At 36.5% G+C, this 21719-nt stretch overlaps 5 protein-coding genes and 1 long non-coding RNA gene across 10 annotated transcripts; 3 read left to right on the top strand and 3 right to left on the bottom strand.

Moving 5' to 3' along the window:
* The first annotated feature begins 24 nt into the window (after positions 1 to 24).
* On the top strand, positions 25 to 17657 carry LOC143350342 (RNA helicase aquarius). 2 transcript variants are annotated; one of them, XM_076782420.1, is made up of 16 exons: positions 25 to 215; positions 358 to 457; positions 535 to 1171; positions 1524 to 1702; positions 13035 to 13148; positions 13232 to 13335; positions 13416 to 13527; positions 13599 to 13812; positions 13885 to 13933; positions 14014 to 14249; positions 14338 to 14725; positions 14787 to 15035; positions 15120 to 15477; positions 15723 to 15979; positions 16057 to 17191; positions 17272 to 17657. In XM_076782420.1, the coding sequence occupies exons 2-16, from the start codon at positions 374 to 376 to the stop codon at positions 17497 to 17499; spliced, it is 4344 nt and encodes a 1447-aa protein (XP_076638535.1). In that variant the 5' UTR covers positions 25 to 215; positions 358 to 373; the 3' UTR covers positions 17500 to 17657. The 2 variants fall into 2 exon arrangements, with proteins under 2 accessions (XP_076638535.1, XP_076638536.1); XM_076782421.1 differs by lacking the exons at positions 25 to 215; positions 358 to 457 and having other exon boundaries at positions 677 to 753; positions 824 to 1171.
* Mthl5 (G-protein coupled receptor Mth-like 5) lies at positions 1750 to 4540 on the bottom strand. The gene is made up of 2 exons (XM_076782462.1): positions 3463 to 4540; positions 1750 to 3161 (listed from the first exon to the last, which is right to left on the bottom strand). The coding sequence occupies exons 1-2, from the start codon at positions 4262 to 4264 to the stop codon at positions 2509 to 2511; spliced, it is 1455 nt and encodes a 484-aa protein (XP_076638577.1). The 5' UTR covers positions 4265 to 4540; the 3' UTR covers positions 1750 to 2508.
* LOC143350361 (G-protein coupled receptor Mth2) lies at positions 7146 to 11141 on the bottom strand. The gene is made up of 7 exons (XM_076782464.1): positions 11003 to 11141; positions 8940 to 9195; positions 8138 to 8439; positions 7982 to 8060; positions 7763 to 7923; positions 7422 to 7659; positions 7146 to 7344 (listed from the first exon to the last, which is right to left on the bottom strand). Exons 1-7 carry the CDS (start codon positions 11049 to 11051, stop codon positions 7146 to 7148), a joined length of 1284 nt encoding a protein of 427 aa, XP_076638579.1. The 5' UTR covers positions 11052 to 11141.
* Positions 7917 to 11155, top strand: LOC143350387 (uncharacterized). The gene is made up of 2 exons (XR_013081090.1): positions 7917 to 8100; positions 8175 to 11155. It is a non-coding gene; the product is annotated as an uncharacterized LOC143350387 (long non-coding RNA).
* On the bottom strand, positions 17542 to 19817 carry LOC143350366 (uncharacterized). 3 transcript variants are annotated; one of them, XR_013081089.1, is made up of 4 exons: positions 19678 to 19817; positions 19375 to 19598; positions 19017 to 19158; positions 18375 to 18500 (listed from the first exon to the last, which is right to left on the bottom strand). XR_013081089.1 is itself a non-coding variant. In XM_076782475.1 (3 exons), exons 1-3 carry the CDS (start codon positions 19711 to 19713, stop codon positions 17717 to 17719), a joined length of 1044 nt encoding a protein of 347 aa, XP_076638590.1. In that variant the 5' UTR covers positions 19714 to 19817; the 3' UTR covers positions 17542 to 17716. The 3 variants fall into 3 exon arrangements, 2 of the variants coding, with proteins under 2 accessions (XP_076638590.1, XP_076638591.1); XM_076782475.1 differs by lacking the exon at positions 19017 to 19158 and having other exon boundaries at positions 17542 to 18500; XM_076782476.1 differs by having other exon boundaries at positions 18381 to 19158.
* Positions 18171 to 21541, top strand: LOC143350373 (protein C3orf33). Of its 2 annotated transcripts, none has more exons than XM_076782485.1 (6): positions 18171 to 18294; positions 20424 to 20518; positions 20591 to 20650; positions 20723 to 20924; positions 20981 to 21090; positions 21156 to 21541. In XM_076782485.1, exons 2-6 carry the CDS (start codon positions 20447 to 20449, stop codon positions 21417 to 21419), a joined length of 708 nt encoding a protein of 235 aa, XP_076638600.1. In that variant the 5' UTR covers positions 18171 to 18294; positions 20424 to 20446; the 3' UTR covers positions 21420 to 21541. The 2 variants fall into 2 exon arrangements, with proteins under 2 accessions (XP_076638600.1, XP_076638599.1); XM_076782484.1 differs by lacking the exon at positions 18171 to 18294 and adding an exon at positions 19781 to 19918.
* The last annotated feature ends 178 nt before the right edge of the window (positions 21542 to 21719 follow it).

The following is a 21719-nucleotide window of genomic DNA, read 5'->3' as shown; positions in this document are numbered from 1 at the left end:
TAATCCGAAATATCCCTTGACGAGAGACTATCAAATTATAACGCCGTCCAATAGAGTTCGCTACTACGCTTAACCTTTTCCGATTCAAATATTTCGAAATTTCGAATCAATCGCTCGAACATCCGGAACATGGGACAGCCCGCGTATTTGTAGTTAAAAGTGACCGTGATTTATTAAAACTAATACGATTTTACGTAGAAAATCAAACAAACGATGTAAGATAATCACAAATATACGAATTACACAAACGCGTAATTTTTGTTACGTGTCGTGCTATGTATAGTGCGGTATCTAATTCTTAACCTATATCTTTTCGTTGTATTAAAGTAAGTTTGGTTATGTTGTGGATATTAAAAGATTAATCGAAATCAACATGGAAAATCAAAACGGTGCGAGTGTTAAAAGCAATAATCCTGCTCCGACAGTCGAGCAGATTAATGCTGACCGAATAACTCAGGTATTTATTGTTAAAAAATATCTGATTTCCTTAGAATGAAATAAATATACACACGTTTATCCTATTTTTTGTTGTAGCTTGCAAATAAATATTGGGCACCTCACACAACAGATTCGCATCTTCCATTTAATCCTCAAATAGTAGAAGATATTTATGTTCAAGAAATTTGTGCATCTAAATTTTCTATTCGGAGAATCATGATGTTAGAATTCAGTCAATATTTAGAAAACTTTCTGTGGCCAAATTATAATGCAAACAATGCAACTCGTGCTCATACTATGTCCATTGTTGTTATGGTAAATGAAAAATTTCGCGAACGTGTTCAAGTTTGGGAAGCATTTGAAAAAAATCCAGAACATTTTCCAGAGTTCTTCCAAAATGTTTTAGAAGCATGTCTTGAAGATAGTATAATGGATTTTGATCTAAAAGAACAAACTGCATTAATTGTATTTTTGAATCATTGCTTCAATTCCATGGAGGTGTCATTAGTTCGAGAAGAAGTAAAAAGATTAGTGTCATTATCTATGTGGATTTCACTGCAGCAAGGACGTAGAGAATTGGAGTTTAGAAAATATCCAAAGTGGAGGAAATACTGGAAAGTTATAAGGAAGAAGGACAATCCTGAATGCAAAGAGAAGCTAGAATGGGAACGTAAATTCTTACACAGGCTGATGATTAAATTTATGACAATATTGGAAACAATTTCAGAAGAAGGTAATATAACAAACTAATTGATTAAAATATTAATCAAAGTATTTATGGGGTACAAATTTTTAAAAACAAAAGGAGACTGATTAAAAAATATGGAACATCAGGATTAAAATAACAAATTACACATTTTAAAGAATTCTTCTTATTTTTAATAACTTTTGTCATGTAAGGATTATTATTAATTAATTGTTTTAATAGTCAAAATGTGATCAATATTAGAATGTGTTATTTGGAATTTTTCGTCATTACAATACTTTTCATTCTTATGAAGTAGATAGTAAAAAATATGTATAACTTGTAAGTTAAAAACATTCCTCCATTACAATGTTCTAATACAATACTTATTTTTTAATAGGACCACTTTTACCAGACAAGGTGCGATATTGCGAAAGATTCCTTGAACTAGTAATAGATTTGGAAGCTTTATTGCCAACCAGACGATTTTTCAATACTGTTATGGATGATTGTCATTTGGTGGTGCGATGTCAGTTATCTAATTTATTATCTCGTCCCGAAGGTGGATTGTTTGGACAGGTAAGTTGCACTATAAAGTTTTTTCTCAGTAAATAGAAAACAAGTTAGATTGAAAATGGCAAATTGATATATTTTTCGAGTATAACGAGGTTGATTTATCGAAGATGATACATCTTTTGTACAAAAGTTATATTTCTATACAAATATAAATACTACATAAACATCTTAAAAATAAAAAAAACTTATTTGAAAGATGATACTTTTATTAAAACAAATAAAAGACGTGTCAATGCTATTCATGAAATGCTATGTATATATTTTGTATCATAAATTCACTGAGTATTTCACGATTAAGTGCACATTTTCATAAGGCAAATGTAATTTTCTTTCAAGGCACGAACTATCATCAACATTAAACGTTATGTGAATATTTAAAATAGATAGATTTAAAGTTTTATTAATTAATTTGTATGCTTGAAAATTATATTGCATCATTGATAAGTTTTATGAGACTTTGCAGATAAATATTATATACAATATCTCATTCTACTCAGTTGTCATTTACATTAAAATTTATACGTTTAAGTTTACATTTTTCGATGTAATAGATTGGATATTTATTAATTTTGCAGCGTATTTAATACTGTTTACATAATTATTGATATGTTTTGTTGTCGTTTGCTCATGTTATTGCGAAGCATGACTTGACATATAGAGTCTAACACATATACTAGAAGAGAACTCGGTTTAATTCAAAATTTTCGGTCTCGTTTGATATACTTATTTCAAAATGTTAAAAAAAAAATGCAAAACGAAACCGAAATTTTTAATCATTGGATAAAATACTTTGTTTTAAAATCGGGTCTTTAATATCCCGCGTTAATGGCAGTCATTTCTTCGCCCCAGTCGAGCCCTTCGATATTTTCTCTCGAATTACAGCAATTGCATGTTTTTCCCAGCAAGAATGTAACTCTCCTTTGACCGAATACACAAACGTATAATATTGAAATTGCTTGAAACAGATTGATAATAATTTGATAATATACGAGTACTTCGAAGTTGAGCCGCGACAGTAACAGCGCGAGCCATCCGGTGCTCATTAGGACAAATAAGAAAACGAACATTTTAAAGCTATACTTCATTTTGTGATGAATGCGACCGTACGTGCTCATACGTTTAATTCTATTCGCGGTCGTCAGAACGAAACTTAAATCGACCAATATCGTGAGTGCAATAGATGTAAATAACACAGAAATACCGAGCCAACCAATCGTTTCTTGAGGCGGATATATCGTTCCCCCAACCATGGGTTTAGTAGTTTCTAAAGCAAAGTGTGCGAAAATCGCGGTTCCCGCTATACAAACCGTTGAACCCCAAACGTACGTGGAATAGTAACAATATTTTCTGCCGTCGGTAACTCGTAAAAATACGTTACGTGAACGAAAAGTGCTCCACACGTAGTAGCCCATGGCGTTCAGCCAGAAAAACGCAGCTAACAGCGAGACATACATTACAGTATCTGAAAAAGATATAAATATTTGCATAAATGTTTGCGTCTAAATGGTCCAAATTCTCCTCGATTATACAGGATCATTTGTAATCTGTGTGCAAGCCTCATTAGCAAGACTATTGAATTGAAAACGGATTTAACCTCTCCAAGTTGAACAAGTGTCAGTGAGAGATGCATATAAAAGCGGGAAATGGAAAGAAAATGGCGGGAAATGGGTTTACGCGGGATCATTGACTGTTTCTCGCAAAAATAATATTACTGTTCAACGTATTATTCGATTGAAGAAAGAAATTTATTTTTTTTATCGTACCGGCAACCATAAAACTGATGTGATTGCCAAACTCCGTGAATATTCTAACCATAGAGGCACATTGACCGGCTATAAGGCACAAAGTCATGCTGGTTATCATGTTTCCCACGAGATCACGCAACTGCGGCAAGACGAAATAGACAACAGCGACAATCAGGTAACTAGCTATCGATATTGCATGAAAGGCAGGATCGATCGCGTGTCTCATCAAATAATTTGTATCGCTCCATGTGACAACTACGTCGGGTACGCAGATCATAGCGTATGTCGTTACAAGCCGATCTCTGGTTAAACTTGCTTTATCGGCGCAATAGTGACCGAATTGGTAATCGTAATGAATGGACACCGTGTCGAGATCATCCTCGTCCATTGATACCGTAGAATCGAGTCCGTAAACACCTTTGTTCTCGTTGGTTTTTTTCGTCGGATCGGTGGTGTAGTGTCGCAACACACCGGTCGTCAATATCGCTAATCGATCCTCCCCGGTGTCGTATACCTTCCATTGGCGCTCGTTTGGCTGACACTTTGGCCTTCCGATCTTTAGCTGATATTTCGGTTCAACCTGTCTGCTTCGCGAGATACCGTTCACCTTTTCCTCCACGAATTCCGGTCGCCACTCCGTCTCGTTCGTTTCCGCCAATGGCGTGCACGTGTCGTCGACGAGAAGCTCCTTGAGTTCGCAACACTTCGCGACGTTGATTAAATTTATTTTACCATTGGCAAACGCGATCACCGTTCGGGGATGATTCGTTCCCAGCGAACCGACCACGACGGCGATTAGCACGCTCGCAAGACAATACATGTCATCGAATCGGCACCGTTCGCGTTCGTATTACTCCATCCGTGCATTGGTTTCGCGTTCGCGCGACTTTCCTTGCGACCCGACTTAGCGTTGTTCTCGTGATCGATTTCGTGACGGCCACGGCCTACCTCGAGGGCGTTGTTATATTTCACTCGTTCATTGCAACGCGACGATAGACTTCCCGTGCGCTCATCGCCATACCTGCCAATACCGCCAGCGGGTTAGCCCGCCTAGTGAGACCTACCCCTGCCATACCCGTCGCCATCGCATCCCATTCCTATTCTCCGTTGCACTGTCTTTTTTTATCTCTCTTGCTATCCCTCCCTCCATAGTTTGCTCGCTCGTTTCCCCTTCTCCGCTGCTCTGTCTCATCGTTTCCCTTCCCCTCTTCCTTCCCCTTTTTCTAACTATCCTTACCTTTCTCGTTTACTCCGCGCAAATCTTTGTTGTCTTCCTCCGATTGCTGTCGCATCTCTCGGCTATTTCTCGAGTAACTTTAGCTCCTCCGACGAAGATACACTCATACACGAAAGTATTCGAACGTTTACATTTACACATTCAACTAGCGAAACATATACACATAAATATTCCTTAAGGTTTAATTTGGAGCTTTACGGTATATGTAATAACGTGTCTGGAACATACTGTATTCATTCTTTGAGTATTTTGTTATGTTTCGGATCATTGCCTCACCTATTAACTGATTTATACTCGTTATAATCAAGTTTAACTATACAATATTAAATCTTTAGAGTTGTATACTAGTAGGATTTGATTGAGAATAATCTTTCACGTGTACTAACATGACGTTACGTCGTGTTTATCGGATATTTACAGTACGTTGCAGATTTATACGACTGATTCATTACTGATTTCCTATTTGCATATGTACATATCACGAATCCCTTGACATGTACGCAGATACGTGTGGCGCAATCGGTTTATCCTTGAACTGGCACCTTGGTGTTAATTTTTTATTCCTTTTTCCATAATCGTTTTGATCGCAACCGTTTACTCGCGTTAAATATGAATTTTTCGTTCCTGTCTTCAATTTCGTACGCACATACACTATCGCCTAAAAGTTTTTTGGACACGTGTGTACTCCTTTTTCGAAAACCGAAAACTGCTACAAACTTTTGAGCGACAGTGTACGTACACTGTCATTAAAAATTACAATGATTACTTGCATTTTCTAAACGACTCTTCTGGAAGTTTTGTACCTTTTGAGTCATGTCCAGTGCACCGATTCAACGCTCACAAGCGTCTGCGGCACCCAAAGGGTTAAAACGAAGAATGGTATGCGAGACTTGCTTAACCACTTTGTAGCAAAAATAGATTTCTTCTACCGCAGATGTACGGTGACGCCTTATGCAATGAAACGCTTAATTACAACTTAATCCGATTAGTATACGCGTGTTATTGTTTCGTACAAACACGTTTAGTTTACTTCTATTTTTAGTTGTTTTATATACACGTTTATTTGTACACAGCAGCTTATCTGCTGGAATTAAAACATCTTACAGACAATCAAACGGTTAGTAAACAATTATGAAATTCATGGTCGCTTATAAGTTACGATTTAAAACACGTTTTATCGTCGGAATTGAACAACGGTACAAACATATATTTTCGTTTTTCTCGTTTAAAATATTCCACGCCTCTAAACAACAAATATAACATTCATTTTAAAATTTAAAATAAATTCCCTCGTATTGCAAACGAGTTCACTTTACGCGTATGTTGTGTTTCGTATAAAAAGTTTCCGCGTTTCTTACCGCGACACGTTCAACTTACTAAAGTATCGATCACGTTTCTCCACGCGTTCAGCGTACACATAGTCCCGCATTGTGTTCGTGCGGCGTCCAACAATGGTAGGCACTCTCATTATTGTGTGACTGTTGCAAGCTCGTGGCGAGCATTACTCATAAAGAAGCGTGGGCACATTAGATGCTTAAAGTATTGTTCCATGTTCAACTGTTCTCGTTTGCTCGCTTCTTCGTTGAACCGAGTGCTCGATTACTCGCGCACATTGTGCTTCGTTTAATCACCATAACAGTTCCTACGCAAACGAGAAGCGCAGTTCCGGGCCAGTAATTCCCATCGTCGCTTCGTTCCAACCTTTTGCGCGTCTGGATCCTCCAACCGTTTATTCCCCGACCAATTTTAACTTGCATAGAAATTGAAATATTCAGGGAACTTGGCGTTATCGATAAAGATATTTAAAATAAAAATTGTTGGGCTCGAACGAGGCCTTGGTCGACTCAGTTTTTTAAAACGGAAACTTCCATTCTTTTCGATGAATTTTAATAATCTGGCAAATACGCTTAGTTCTTATCGATTTTTCGATTTGATCTTTTGAGAATTAAACAAACAGACTTAACGATATCGACTCAAGTTTGCTAGGCACGATAAACATACATCTACGTGCGCACGAGATTTTAAATCTCGATTTGAAACACGAACGCCCGTGTATCCGTAGAGAGGGAAAGAAACTCGATTATGCGAAATCATCTCGATGAATCGCCGGAGTTGTTTTGCGAGCGTGTCGAGTCGGCGCACGCTGCAAATTTTTTTAGTTAGACGGAAAATAATTTGGTATACAATGATATTTGCTAGACCTTGTTCACATTCATGGAGATTCTTAAACGTTAACATTAAAATATATGGTCAAGATGATTCGTTCGAGACTATGAGCAAACGATTCTCATAGCACGGAAGGGTTCGACATTTCGACTTACGATTGTAAAGACTAGGCAAATGGTAAGAGTATTCAGGTAATTCTAACGTCTGTCGCGCACACGCCTCTTCCGACTACATTATTTAAGTAAGGATAGTTCTTTGATCGGCCGTGTATCGTTAGTGACGATGAAGACTATAAATACTAGCCGTGTTGCGACAATTCTATTTCTTCGGGAAGCACATCTTCGCACTCTTCGTCCTCGTAGGCGGTCCAGGATTTTGGAAAGGCGATCCCGCAAGGTCTCTTTTTCGCCAACAGTTTTCTGACGCGTTTACGCGTGACGACCAACAAGAGGAATATTATGAGACCTTGCAACGCGTTCAGAGTGTCCGTTGCAATCCTAAACAGAAATTAATTTATTACGTTTACGTAAATATCGATTTAAAAATAAGAAAATATATGTATATATATAAATACCAAAGATTATTTCTAGATCCTTCGGCGTACGATAACACTTCGAAGATCCACGTAATGCCCATGACGAATATCAGCTTTACATAGAGCAGACATTTAAATCGAAGTGCTCGTAATGTACTTCCGGTGAACTCGCGATACTGATGCCACAGCCGCCATCCAGTTAATCCCAAATAGATAACGTTCAGCGTCAACAAAATAGTAATCGGTCCGTAAAAGTACGCCCATTGTTGCTCGGGGCCTGCGAAACGAAACATCGGACATGAAACTTTCCCCGAAACGAAATCTGAATGCATTGCGATAAGGGACGATTAGATAATTGGATTAATTGATGTCAAGCTCACCGCTGAACCAGCAACTGTACAGCCCGAAACCAGGTTTCAGATGTTCACCGTTTATGTAATGAGTGACCATTACTGTGATTAAGAAACATATCGATCCACCCCAACCGAAGAGACAGTAGATAATGAAAAGAGTTTTGTCGTTGATCTTGAAGTTCTTGAACCTGTAGAAAAATATTGGGATTAATCCAACTCGGATTTATTTTGAAAAGATCTGCTTACCAGACTGTTCTCCATATATTGAAGGACACGATATTCAGCCAGAAGAAAACCGCCATGAAACTAAAGTACAAAAGGAATCCTAGCAGAAACAAAATATGGCGTCGATGAAACTCGAGAACGTAAGAAAAGAAAATATGTAAATATCGATTCTCGTACCTAAAGCAAGACATATCGTTTTCTCTCCTCCTTCCAGTGTTCTTAAATTCTGTATCGAAAGGACGATGTAGCTGACCGCCAGCGACGTAACCACAGCCATCATTGCTTTATCCTGGATCTCCCTTAATTCCGGTAGTATAACGTACACCGCCAGGGTAGCAATTAAAAATACAGCTGATACAATTGCTAGAGAGCAAAACAACAACTCCTTCCATACTGTGGACGTCGAATCGCTGTAGTATTCATTCTCGAAGCACGCCAAAGCGATCTGAGAACTGTTTTCACGGTTCGTCACGCAGAACCTGAATATATAATAAGATTAAACGTTTACAAGCTCGTTAAAGCACAATTTCTTATGACTTTCGATAATTAATTCCTTTAAAATGTAAGTCATTTAAATTCTCAGTAATTTCTTTTACTTCTTCATCGATATTATCTGTCGACGATTCGAGGAAATACTTAATGAATCGAATATTCATAAATCAAGAGTTGTTTGCATTCGATAAATGTTGTCCATGGCTCAACAATTTTATGAATACACTGTAGGAAGTTTATTTTATTAATGGTGTATTTTAACTGTTAATATATGCCTCCAGGAACATTTTACGTCATGTGTTATTTCCCCGAAGAAACAAGAGAAACCGACTATATTATCAAACTTACTAACGTGACGCAGATCAGAATGATCGCTGTCGTATCTATACTTTTACAAGACGACCGTGCGAAATGTTACACATCGAATCGAAAAATCGAAAGTCGGCTGTCTTGAATAACCATCGATTGGAGAAAACTGATCCTTTACCTGTCCGACGGTATTTTCTCGTCGTGTTTGACGAATTGAAGCCACGAAACGTTGTATTCTGTGACAACGGTGAAGTCGTCGTCCACGAAATCAACCGGGTCGATCACGTAGGCGCCATGAGGGCATTCGAGCTGGATCCTCGTAGAATTGGAACAGTTCATCGAATGCAACCACGTGGTGCCATCAGGACAACAGTTTACGTCGTCCGCGTGGCACGACGCGATCGTCCATGCGAACAGACAGATCCATAATAAACCTGAAATGTTTTTGATCGCGATACTATCAGGTTTCATTAAAATTAGTTCAAGATATTGTTAAATCGTCGAGGATAATTCACGTTCTGTCGTTTGTTCTGTACAATATTCAACGGTTCTTGCAACATATTCCGCGAATCTGCATATAAATAGAGATTAAAGCGTATCTGATATTTTTATTTAAAAGGGACGCGCACGTTCACTTTCAACTCCGCGAAGCTTCAGCGTACACTCGATGGGTACTGTTCTGTATCAGCGATAGGATGTGTACACTGCTAAGCCTACCATTGGGATATCGCGTGTTAGAACGATCGTGGGAAGAGGGAACCGATTTCCAATATTTTTATCTTACCCTCGATACCCCAGAAGCACGTGGTGCATAGAAACGAGCAATACCAAATATTGTTAACGAATCTTATAATTGTTCTCAGGCTTACGAGATAAATAAATGCATTCGACGCTGAAGATATGTATCGCTGAGGTCGTATCAATCTTGTGGACTTAATTCGCTGCTTAACAACAGAAAAATGATACATACGACGGAGTTCAAGAACGATGGACTCGTAATTCTTCAATTTCAGGAGATTAACCACGATCTCCGATTAAAACCAGGGTTCGAAAACGTTAACTTTAAAGAGTCCAAAGCTATATTATAAGTTCTCAAGCCCCGATCGAAGCTCGAAAGCGAACGGTAGAAACGGTCGAAGGGAAGATAACGCGGGAAAAGATTTACGATGAAAGTAAATACTATATTTCCAAAGGAAAAAGGAAAAGATTAATTTTTTCTCGCGATAAGATAGTACGTATTGCAGAAAATCGTTTTCGTTGTCGAGACTCGATGTCGTATCGAACGGGTATCGAAGTCGAGAAACGAAATTCCAAGTTCTGCATCCGTAACCCAGTTAAATGCCAACAAGTGTGTGCATCGTACAATGAGAGAAACGATCGCGTTAAAAAAAAGACGCTTCTGTTAGCAAGATGTTCTTTATACTCTTCTGTTTGCCCCCCCCCCCCCCCCCCCCCAAATTATCTTGAGGTCGCTGTTGATACGAATTCGTTTAACCTTTTCGGTATTTAAGATTCGAAAGTTAACTCTTTGCGAGGCAGTGTACGGCGGTCCAAAACCAAAAATCAATTTTGTAACTTAAAGGAAGATTGTAACTTAAAAGACGGCGTACGATCTTTTGTAGTTTGAATGAAAAGTGTACAAAAATCGCGATTAATCTACGAACAATACGCAACAACGCTCGTTTGTAAACTGTTGATTAAATTATGCGCATTATATCAAGGTGATATACTACGTATAGTCGGATGGTATCTGTCCGTTAAAAATAAAAATTTATACGTTGTGCACGACGGAGGTCGAACGAACAATATTTAACGCGAAGCTTTTAACGCATTTACATTCAAATCTTATGGAAATTGTTAACGACTAGGTAATTCGCGACATGGAATGCGTAATCACTCGCGATAGCGTTATCTACGATTTCTTTGTTCCTTCCTTTTTTGCCCTTTGCTTTGATGCTTCTCTTCTATCAGCTGCGTCAGTGCGAAAAAAAAAAATAAACTCAGAATTTTTCGTTTACCGAGCTCAACCGTGACGCAATCGATATTACAATGCAAAAGGTTGTTTAGGATTCGTACAGAATATTCTAAAAGATACTACGTGTATAATTCGAACGTGTAAAATTCGTTGTTCCCATTTGTACACGAACTTAAGTAAATCAAACTTTCGTGGACGTTCGAAATATCTTTTCGAAATTCGATCTGGAGGATGCAGAAAATAATACAGCCAGGAGGTTTACGAACCTTTGGATGGCAACGTGCCCAGGCACCTGTTGTTTCTCACGTCCAACATTATCTCTCGTTCTCGTTACCGCATTTCTTCTTTCTTCGTTCTCTGCGAAAAAGACTCGTTTTCGCGGAAATTCGACGAAAAGTCCGCTGCTTTCTTTATCGTTTTTTTTTTCTCTTCCCAGTAAAAAGAATCGTGCAAGGGGAATCTTACGCTCGATGGAACAAACAAATAAACTTTGTGCCCTAATTGAGACACTCGATCAAACTACTTCGATAAATCGCGACACTTCAACATTTCTACTATTCTTGCAGAGGAATGCTTCTTGGAAAGAATCAACCGCGAATAAGAGTCGCCTGAGTAATTTGTTCGCCGATTCAAGACGATCACCTGACGTGTTTTTCAAACGAACGTTCGTTAGGGGATATCGATGTCGTCCAAGTAGTGATAAATAAATGACACACGTTGACACACATGCGTTGCGCGTGGAACTGAAACAATCTCGGATGGAGCATCGATGAGCTACTCGCTCGGGGATAGCACGATCTTCTCCCACTGTCGCATTTCTGGCTCATGGTTCCCTGCAATCATGCTACGCGGGCCGTGTTTCATCGCCGGAATAGTGTTCCTTGCGTTCGCGATGCTGCACCGTTCGAAACTGCTCTTGAACTTTCGTTTAATCAACCTTGCCCTCCTCGAGCACGCTCGATCCGAAACAATGTACATTTGTAGAAAACTCTGACTAATTCGTAGATATCGGAATCAGTGGAGTCACTCATTCCCGTTTATGACAAAATATAAGAGACTTCTATTCGGTTAGATTTATCTAAAAATTATATAATTTCAGATTTTTCATTGTCTTTGTATAAAAATGTTGGAATCAACATAGTCGATTATGTAAGAGAGTTTGTTGTATAACTTGCTGATAAAAGAAGAGCTAATGGCAAAGGCTGGCGATATTATCATTGTTTACCTAGTCAGAATATAATGAATAAACAATTATAGAAACGTGTATGTTTTAATGATAGCACAGCTAGACCAAACAAATCGCTAAATGATGATATCGAGTCTTGGTCTGATGGATTTGGTAGCGTTAAGAATTTAGATTTCAAAATTCTATTAAGTAGTCGTTATGAGTAATTATTTAGAACAATGGTAACGACTTCTGATAAAATGGATATTTCACGATTAGTCATTCAATATAATATCCAATGCGTAGTATTAATTATCTAAAAACAAAATGTTGACTTTTTACTACCGTGACAATCAACCTGTTGAGCGTAGATTATAATTTTCAAGCTATTTGAATTCGGTAATGGAATCGAAGATAAACTTATCGAACCACTCAGTGCGATGAATTGATCGTTTCTAGTAAGAGTCTGATAATCGATAGTAATAATCAAACCAAGAGTCACTGATTCGTAAGAATCGTGTTTATTTCAGCCAACTATCGATAACTATTCAAATATCTTTTGAAGAAGTGAGTCAGATTTTGAGTTAGATTTATCCGAAAAATATTTGTCAGCTGTTTCTTATCTATTGTTTCTATTCCCATTATTTATTATAAAATATAATAAATAGAAAACAAAGGATAGCCATTTTATTTATCTACGACATTAATCTTGGCAGAAAATGAACTCTACTTTAATTTTATTTTATCTGCTTGTATATAATTGATTAAATAAAGACTCAAGATTAACTTAATGGGAAGTGATCAAGATCTAGTTGTATATGTTACCTTCTAATTGCTACCAATAACGAGCTCGATCAATGATCTAAAAGCTAATGTTATGTTAAGCTTTGTGACTGTAATCTTGGAACTGTACAGCTGGAGGATATAGACTCGTTAAATCTTTTATTGAGGCAACGTTTCGTCATTACGCGACGTAGACACGATTATTCGCATCAATCGAACCGCCAACCTTCATTAATAATATCCGATTCACTTCGAAACAAGATATTCAGGGAAATAATTAGCAAATCGTATATAGGATGTTACAAACTTACAATTGCAATTACAAAGTTACAATGTTCTCTTATTTCTAGCTACTGGAAATGCTAAAATTTTACGCCAGATTCGAAATCAACGAGGAAAGTGGCGATCCTCTCACGGATCACGATATGACACAGTTACACTATACCAAGATCACGTCGCTTCAGGTATAAAGTAGTCATTATTTCAACTGTTGGTTATAATTTGTTGACCAGTGTAAATTGAGAAATAAAATTAAAATTTTGCGTAGAAAGCTGTGTTCGCAAAATTCCCGGATCTACGAAGCTTCGCGTTGACGAACGTGGCGAGCGTCGATACAAGAGAAGCGCTTTACAAACATTTCGGCTCGCTTAGGTGATATTTCATACTGTTTTCTACCTTTTAACACTCTTTTTGTCCGATCGCTTGTAAATCGTTTCTATTCCATTTTCCAGCCGAGAAAAATTGAGATCGATCGCGAGTTATCTCAGCTTAGTACCGTCCGAGGAACGAGAAAAGGATGAAAATTGGTATCGATACGACATAGAGTTTCTTCAAGAACTCTTGGTAAACGATCAAAGCTATAAAAAACTTCGTTTCTACAAACTTTAATAATAACACGTGGAATTAAATTGCAGATATCGCGTCACGAGCGCAGAGCTTCTCAACTGGAAGAGTTGAACGAAATGCCGCTTTATCCAACGGAAGAGATCATCTGGAACGAAAGTATCGTGCCGACAGAGTACTTTTCTGGCGAAGGTTGTTTAGCCCTACCAAAATTAAATTTGCAATTCCTTACTCTGCACGATTACTTGCTGAGGAATTTTAATCTATTCCGCCTAGAGTCGACCTGTACGTATGAAATAATTCTGATCGTCTTAACGCATGATTAATACAGTGAATGATGACATTGGTCGTTCGCAGATGAGATACGCCAGGACATCGAGGATGCAGTAAGCAGATTGAGTCCTTGGTAAGCCCAGTTTCATTTTAATAAATTAAAAACTCTCGTATGACATACGGTAGACGAGATCTTTTATTTGTCTCGCTTAGGCGGGCCGAAGATGGTGGTGTTTATTTTGGTGGCTGGGCCAGGATGGCTCAACCCATCACTCAATTTGCTGTAGTCGAAGTGGCAAAGCCTAATATTGGCGAGAAAAGGCCATCGAGGGTACGCGCTGATGTTACGATAAATTTAAGTGTCCGCAAAGAAATCAAATCTGAATGGGAGAACCTTCGAAAGCACGATGTATGTTTTCTCATTACGGTCAAGCCCCAGAATCCAATCGGTACTGTATAAAAATAGACTATAACGTAAGCTTAATTTCGATGATCAGTTAGTTGAAACGTTTCGTTCGACACTTTGCTTGCATGCAGGCACCAAATATAGTCACAAGTTGCCTTTCGTACCACAAGTTGGACTAACAACTGTTCGGGGATGCGAGGTCGAAGGTATGCTAGACTCAAATGGCAGAGTAATCGAAGATGGTCCTGAACCACGACCTATTTTACCTGGAGACACTCGAACGTACAGAGTCTGGCTAGATTCCAATCAGTATCGAATCGACATGGACAATGCTAGTCACGGTGGCGAGGATGTATATGAAGGATTTAACATTATAATGAGACGCAAGCCAAAAGAGAATAATTTTAAGGCGGTCCTAGAAACGATCAGAGAGCTTATGAATACAGAATGCGTTGTCCCTGATTGGCTTCATGATATAATTCTTGGATATGGTGACCCTGGTGCAGCTCGTTATTCTAGGTAAGTAAAAAAAATCTTACTGAAATAACCCGGAAACATTTATGTTTATTTCCGTATGTAGAATGCCAAATGAAATCGCAACAATGGATTTCAACGATACGTTTCTTGACATAGATCATTTAAGGGGTAGTTTTCCTCAGTATGAAAGCCTAGTTGCTACCGATAATGGAAAAAAGCTAGTGCGGCCTTTCCGCCTAATATTTGAAGATGTCCTTGCTAAACACGATAATGAACCAAAAAAGAAAGTTATTAAAGTTGAACCACACGTACCGCCTAGTCGAGGCCCTTACAAAGCTAATGAACCAAAAAAGTATGTAAATATTGAATCTATGTTAATAATATGAACGTTATGTATTGTTCTAGTATTGTATAGTATTCTATAATTTTATTATAGAAATCAAATTCCTTTTACACCAACGCAAGTTGAAGCCATTCGTGCCGGTATGCAACCAGGCTTGACACTTGTCGTAGGTCCTCCCGGTACTGGTAAAACGGACGTTGCTGTTCAGATTATTTCAAATCTTTATCATAATTTTCCCAATCAAAGGACACTTATAGTTACGCACTCTAATCAAGCACTGAATCAACTTTTTGAAAAGATCATGGCACTCGATATTGATGAGAGACATTTGCTGCGTCTTGGTCACGGAGAAGAGGCATTAGAAACCGAAAAAGATTTCAGTAGATACGGAAGGGTTAACTATGTCTTAGCTAAGCGCCTAGATCTTTTAATGGAAGTTCAAAGACTGCAGGTATGTAATCTATTATACAGGGTGTTCGACCATCCCTGGGAAAAATTTTAATAGGAGATTCTAGAGGTCAATATAAGATGAAAATCAAGAATATCAATTTCTTGATTTTCGTTTTATTTTGGCCTCTAGAAACTGCCATTACAATTTTCCCCAGGGGTGGCCAAACACTCTGTATACGTATGGTTGTGTAACTGTCCATGTTTCGTATGTGAATATTCATGCAAGGAATATTTGTCTTTTATCAGGAATCGTTAAATGTAAAAGGTGATGTAGCATACACTTGCGAAACGGCAGGACATTTCTTTATGTATCAAATATTAACGAGATGGGAACGTTTTGAATCTCGAATTAAACAAAGGCAGGGTACTGGGAAAGGTTTACCGTCTGCGTTTATCGTTGACGAGGAATTTCCATTTCATAAATTTTTCGATAATGCACCACAGCCATTATTTAAGCGTAATATGTTTGTAGAAGATCTCGAGATAGCACGTAGCTGTTTTCGGTAAGTTCATACGAAATATCAGCGTTTATATAATAAATACATTAGTATTAAATGTTTACTACGTATCGATTTCATAGGTATATAGAAAGGATATTTGCACAACTGGAAGAATTTAGGGCTTTTGAATTATTGCGATCCGGTTTAGATAGGTCAAAATATTTATTAGTCAAAGAAGCAAAAGTGATTGCTATGACTTGTACTCACGCTGCGCTTAAAAGGCGCGAGCTCGTAGACATGGGCTTCAAATATGACAACATACTTATGGAAGAATCTGCACAAATTTTGGAAATAGAAACTTTCATACCGTTGTTGCTGCAAAATCCACAAGACGGATACAATCGATTGAAACGTTGGATAATGATAGGAGATCACCATCAACTGCCACCAGTTATCAAAAACATGGCTTTCCAAAAATATTCAAACATGGAGCAATCCCTATTTGCAAGATTCGTTCGGTTGGGCGTGCCCACAGTCGATCTTGATGGTCAAGGTCGTGCCAGACCCAGCATTTGTAATCTTTACAATTGGCGATACAAAAAACTGGGCAATCTTGCGCACGTGGAACGCAGCCCGGAGTATCTAGTAGCAAACGCTGGATTTCTATATGACTTTCAACTCATTAACGTTGAAGATTTCAATGGAGTGGGCGAGAGCGAACCCAGTGCTTATTTCTATCAAAATCTTGCCGAAGCTGAATATTGCGTGGCTGTATTTATGTACATGCGCCTCCTTGGTTATCCAGCCGACAAGATTAGTATATTGACCACTTATAATGGACAGAAACATTTAATCAGAGATGTGATAAATATAAGATGCGCCAGCAATCCTTTAATTGGTCGACCGAATAAAGTAACAACAGTTGACAAGTATCAGGGTCAACAGAATGATTACATATTGCTATCTCTCGTAAAGACACGCGCCGTGGGTCACTTACGGGATGCACGACGTTTGGTTGTGGCGATGTCAAGAGCTCGACTGGGCCTTTACGTGTTTGCTAGGGTATCCCTTTTCAAGAACTGTTTCGAATTGACACCTGCATTCGATCAGCTAATGCAGCGACCATTGAAATTACAACTCCTCCCACAAGAACATTATCCTACCGACAGACTCAATGATGCTATTCCATCTACTCCACCAATGGAAATCGAAGATATGCCTCATATGGCTAAGTTTGTATATGATTATTACATGGAGAAAGTTAGCGGTATGAAGGTAAAGTGAATTTGTCATCATACTTACTAAACTCTATAATAATGCAAAAACGATTATTGACGTTGAATTGTAAATTACAGGAATCGCAAAAGATGTGGCAGAAACCAGGTACGATGCAGACACCTGGTAGTCCGACTCACAAAGTTCCTGCTCATCCTGGAGCAGATGATGATACAGATGATGAAGAACTGAATCAAATAGATGATGAACACCAAGATGTCAAAGACGAAAGTGTAGATCATAAGTTTGAGCTAATACAAAATTTAGTGGATGAACCAGTTTCAGAAAATGAGGACAATGATCGTTAATGACCAATTTATATACATATTGAGAAATTAATTTTTAATAGTAATGAACAACTATTTCTATTGAAAATATATCCCTTTTTTATTCAAATTATATTTATTGTACAGCATCATGGTGTTGACCATGTTATAGTAAAATTAAAAAATATTTATATTTCCTATTTGTTACAAACAATATTGTACACTGATTTATATATCTTGTTTGATATTCGCTATCAAATTACATTTCAGGTAAGCAAATATTTCTCTTGCTCGATGTCTCTTTTTGTCGCGACGAGTACTTCTTTGATTGGACTTTCTTAAGCTTTACCGATGATTTTATCGAGTCTTTATTAATTAATTGGACACTTGACGGCACGTAACTGTCATCAAATTTCATCGATTTACTAGTAAAATCTGGTTGATATTCTTCAATGGAAGCTTTGATTCCCTTCGAATTGGGAACGTATAGCTCGGGAAGATTTACATTGGTCGTCGAACTAGGTTCGTACGTTTCGTAAGACACTTTCGACGAATCCACGGAATTCGGAATATATCGAACAACTTCCGTTACGCTTTTATTATCCGATATGGATGGGGAGTACTCATTTGAAGATACTTGGATTTGTTCCAACATACTCTTTCTACTCGGTATATATTTCAAATGTGTGCATAATTTTTTTGTAACTGGTGTATCCGGGACATACTCCTCCAACGTAGTATCCCCCGAGCTTTCTAGCTGTAAATATCTTTTGGTTCTATCTTTTTTCGTATCAGAGGATACCTTTGTGATAAAATTATTCGTTTCCAATTTCTTTGGTAAAGTATCGTGTCTATTTGTTTGGTGTGTGGAATCAGTAGCATCGCGTTGAGATTTTTCTGACGTTCGATTGTGAACATTTTTTTCTGATGTTGATTCCGACAATTTTGTCTTACCCAATTTTTTTTTCGCGGGAGATACATTTACTCTGATCGTAGGCAATGATGCAACATCTTTTACGTTTTCTGATGGTTCGAACGTATATCTATGATTTATAAAAATATCTGTTTAAATATCTATAGTAACAATAGTCGCAGTGGCATAATCAACGATTCTAGGACTTGCGTGTTAAAATTTATAGTAGAATCATTTTAGAGAAAAATTAATATTTTCCTACAAATCACGTATACTATTACAAAAGAATAATATAGTATTCTTAATTTTTTAGAGAAAAATTACGAAATTATAAAAAAGACATGTATAGTTTAAAAAATAATTAGCCGATTTTTCACACGCAAACCCAGTTACGCCACTGGATAATAAAACTTGATACTATTAATTTGAAAACTACATGTCTACATTATCAGTACATTATTTATTTACAGAAAAAGTATAGTACTAACCAAGTACCGATTCAGGAGTCTGATTTTTTTAAATAATAAAAGAATTCTCTACAAATACTTAACGAAAAAATTATTTTCGATTTGCTAATGCTCTTTCAATAAATTAAATCATTTTTAAAATCTTGATTTCAACGTATGTACATGTATAAATGACTTACGAGAAAAAGCTGGGTAAGACAATTTTTAAAAACAATATTTTCCCTTTTAAAAATATCTACAAATCCCGCTATCCCCTACTTCTCGAATCAAGAGTGCCTCCGATTGTTCCTCAGCCCCGGGCCTTAGAAGCCTTAATTTGACCTTGATAATAATATCAGCATCGTACATATTTTCTTTATCATAATGTAGTATTTTAGAAACAATGATATATTTATTTTCAACGTAATGTCGTCGAAGGATTACTATGATGAATATTTAATCTATGCAAATGTACACGTACGTTTGTTTCGCGAAGAAGTACGATCCAACTGGTGCTAAAAACAGTTACATTAAAGAATGAAACATTATATTGCTTACGTGACTTCTAGTTGTCGGGTAGATTTTTTCCCCTTCAATTTCTCAGAATCTGGAGATAATCCTTCCTTTCGAACGTTACGTAAAATCGCTTTCTCCAAAATTGCATACAGTGCAGCCCAATCCTCAAGATCAAGCCACTTATTGGTCAAAACCTTTTTCTTTCTAATTTTCATAATCTTCTCTTGAACGGTAACTACAGCCGTAGCTAAACAATTATCTGAAGCCTACGAATACAGCTTCTGTTTTACTTGTTAGATGCAGGATCATCTATTAACAGCTGTTGACAGCTGTTGATCGTGATACCTTTATTACTTCCAGATATTGACCATCACGAAACATTTTTACAACGTATTTGTTATCAGTCCTTCAATTGTTTCCTTGTAAATCACTTACTATACACTATGATATTTATATATGTACTAAACACATTTGTTAGAGACGTAATAATACCACAATCTTTTTAATACATTTGCTTGACACCTTGACTGCAAATGTGATGTCAGCGTGCACTGACGCACGTATGTACTCAACACGTGAGAATAAGGTAAATGAAAGTGGATTTTGAAAGTAAACGAAAAAAGTTTGCGTGAAAACTTGCCACGTAGTTATTAAAATAATATGACGTTAATGCTTTATTGCAATATATACACTTTACAATATAAGTTTATTTCTTTTACTAGTTTACTGGTTTATCTTTGACTATATACATGTGTCGTTTATTACATATTTTCATATAATTTCCTATACATAAAGTTAAATGTAAACAAACTGCTATTGCAGTATAAATCTTTTTCAAGTGTATAAAATGAAAATGTTTTTATGGAAAATATATAATTATTGTACAATTCTTATTTTGAAATTTAAATTATTTAACTTAATTTACGAAGTTAAATTCCAAATATAAGAAAAACCATTCATTATTGTTAAGTTTTTGATTATTTTGCGAATATGTATAATAATATTGATGATCGAATACTTGGATATTTATGAATTCAGTGAAATATTTTATCCGAAACGCTTGCAGGTATTAACGTGTAGTGTTTTTTCAGATAAACAATAAAATTGATTAAAAATGTCCGAGAAAAAACTAACTATCTATGAAAGATTCATCGTTTTTAACGAAACGAATAACAAAATCGTTAAGGTACGTCCTAACCTATATTTTGCTATAATACTAAATTATACTTACCTACTTACATTACATTTTTAATTTTAGGTTGTCAGTTATGGCATTGCAAGTATGAGTTTGGTTGTTGCACTCTATCGAGTTAGGCCTGTATGTATGATACACATTGATAATGCATTTCATTTAATCGAGTAGTTTATGTTCTTTGTTATTGTTTTTTAGTTTGCTAAATTTAGAAAACCATCCAGTGTACCATCTCATTTTTTGTACAATAAAGTTCCACTTCGAGGTACTGTGATACGTATAGAACCTAGTTCTGGAGTGCTTCTTATGGTTGATCACAAGCCAGTAATACCCTTGCCTCGATTGAATAATTCAAAGTATCTACCAGTTAAAATAGCTGGAGTTAATGTAACTGCTAATGGTAAGTATTACTTAAATATTCATGTGTATATTCAATTAATTAATATTTATTTTTAGGTATCAGTTGGTTACAGACAATTGTCAACAGAAAAGAAATAATTTTCACACCTTTATCTAAAGATACAGAATACTTAAATTGTACAGTTAATATGCTCCAACAAAATCAGGTAAAAAATGTTATTGATTTTTTATTATATTTTCTATTTATATATTTATATTGAGTTTATTGCAGGAATACATAAAAATTGGGGAGGAATTAGTGAAACTTGGTTTTGCTACAGTAAATAAAGATTCATTGAAATTAATGTTAAAAAACAAAGAAATCTTAAATTATGAAAAATGTTTATTAAATGCACAAAAACTAGCTGAACGTAAAAGGAACGGATATTGGCATTTTGCTAAACAACCCACAATTTTGTGGAAAGTTCAGCAAAAATTATATGAAAAACTAAAGTCTATTTTGCCTATGTTTATAGTACAAAGATTTAATTTTTAAGCATATTTCCTGCAGTTGACTTACATTAGCATAATTACTTACAAACCGGTATATATATTTTTATAGTTTACTTACAATATTACTAAAATCTGCTACAGAGTAAAATATCTATTTGAAAATTTTTAAAAAATTATAAATTGAGAATAATCTGCTATAAATATTTATGGTAGTAAAAAAGCAATATTTAAAAAAAGAAGTTTATTTTTATACCATTTATACAACCTTTTACCAATTTTTATATAAAATTAAGAACATCACTATATATCACCATGCACAAAATTAATTTGCTCATATATTGTT

This window comes from Colletes latitarsis, chromosome 14, assembly GCF_051014445.1.
Source record: "Colletes latitarsis isolate SP2378_abdomen chromosome 14, iyColLati1, whole genome shotgun sequence".
NCBI classification, from domain to species: domain Eukaryota; kingdom Metazoa; phylum Arthropoda; class Insecta; order Hymenoptera; family Colletidae; genus Colletes; species Colletes latitarsis.
This window is presented reverse-complemented; position numbering and strand designations above follow the sequence as displayed.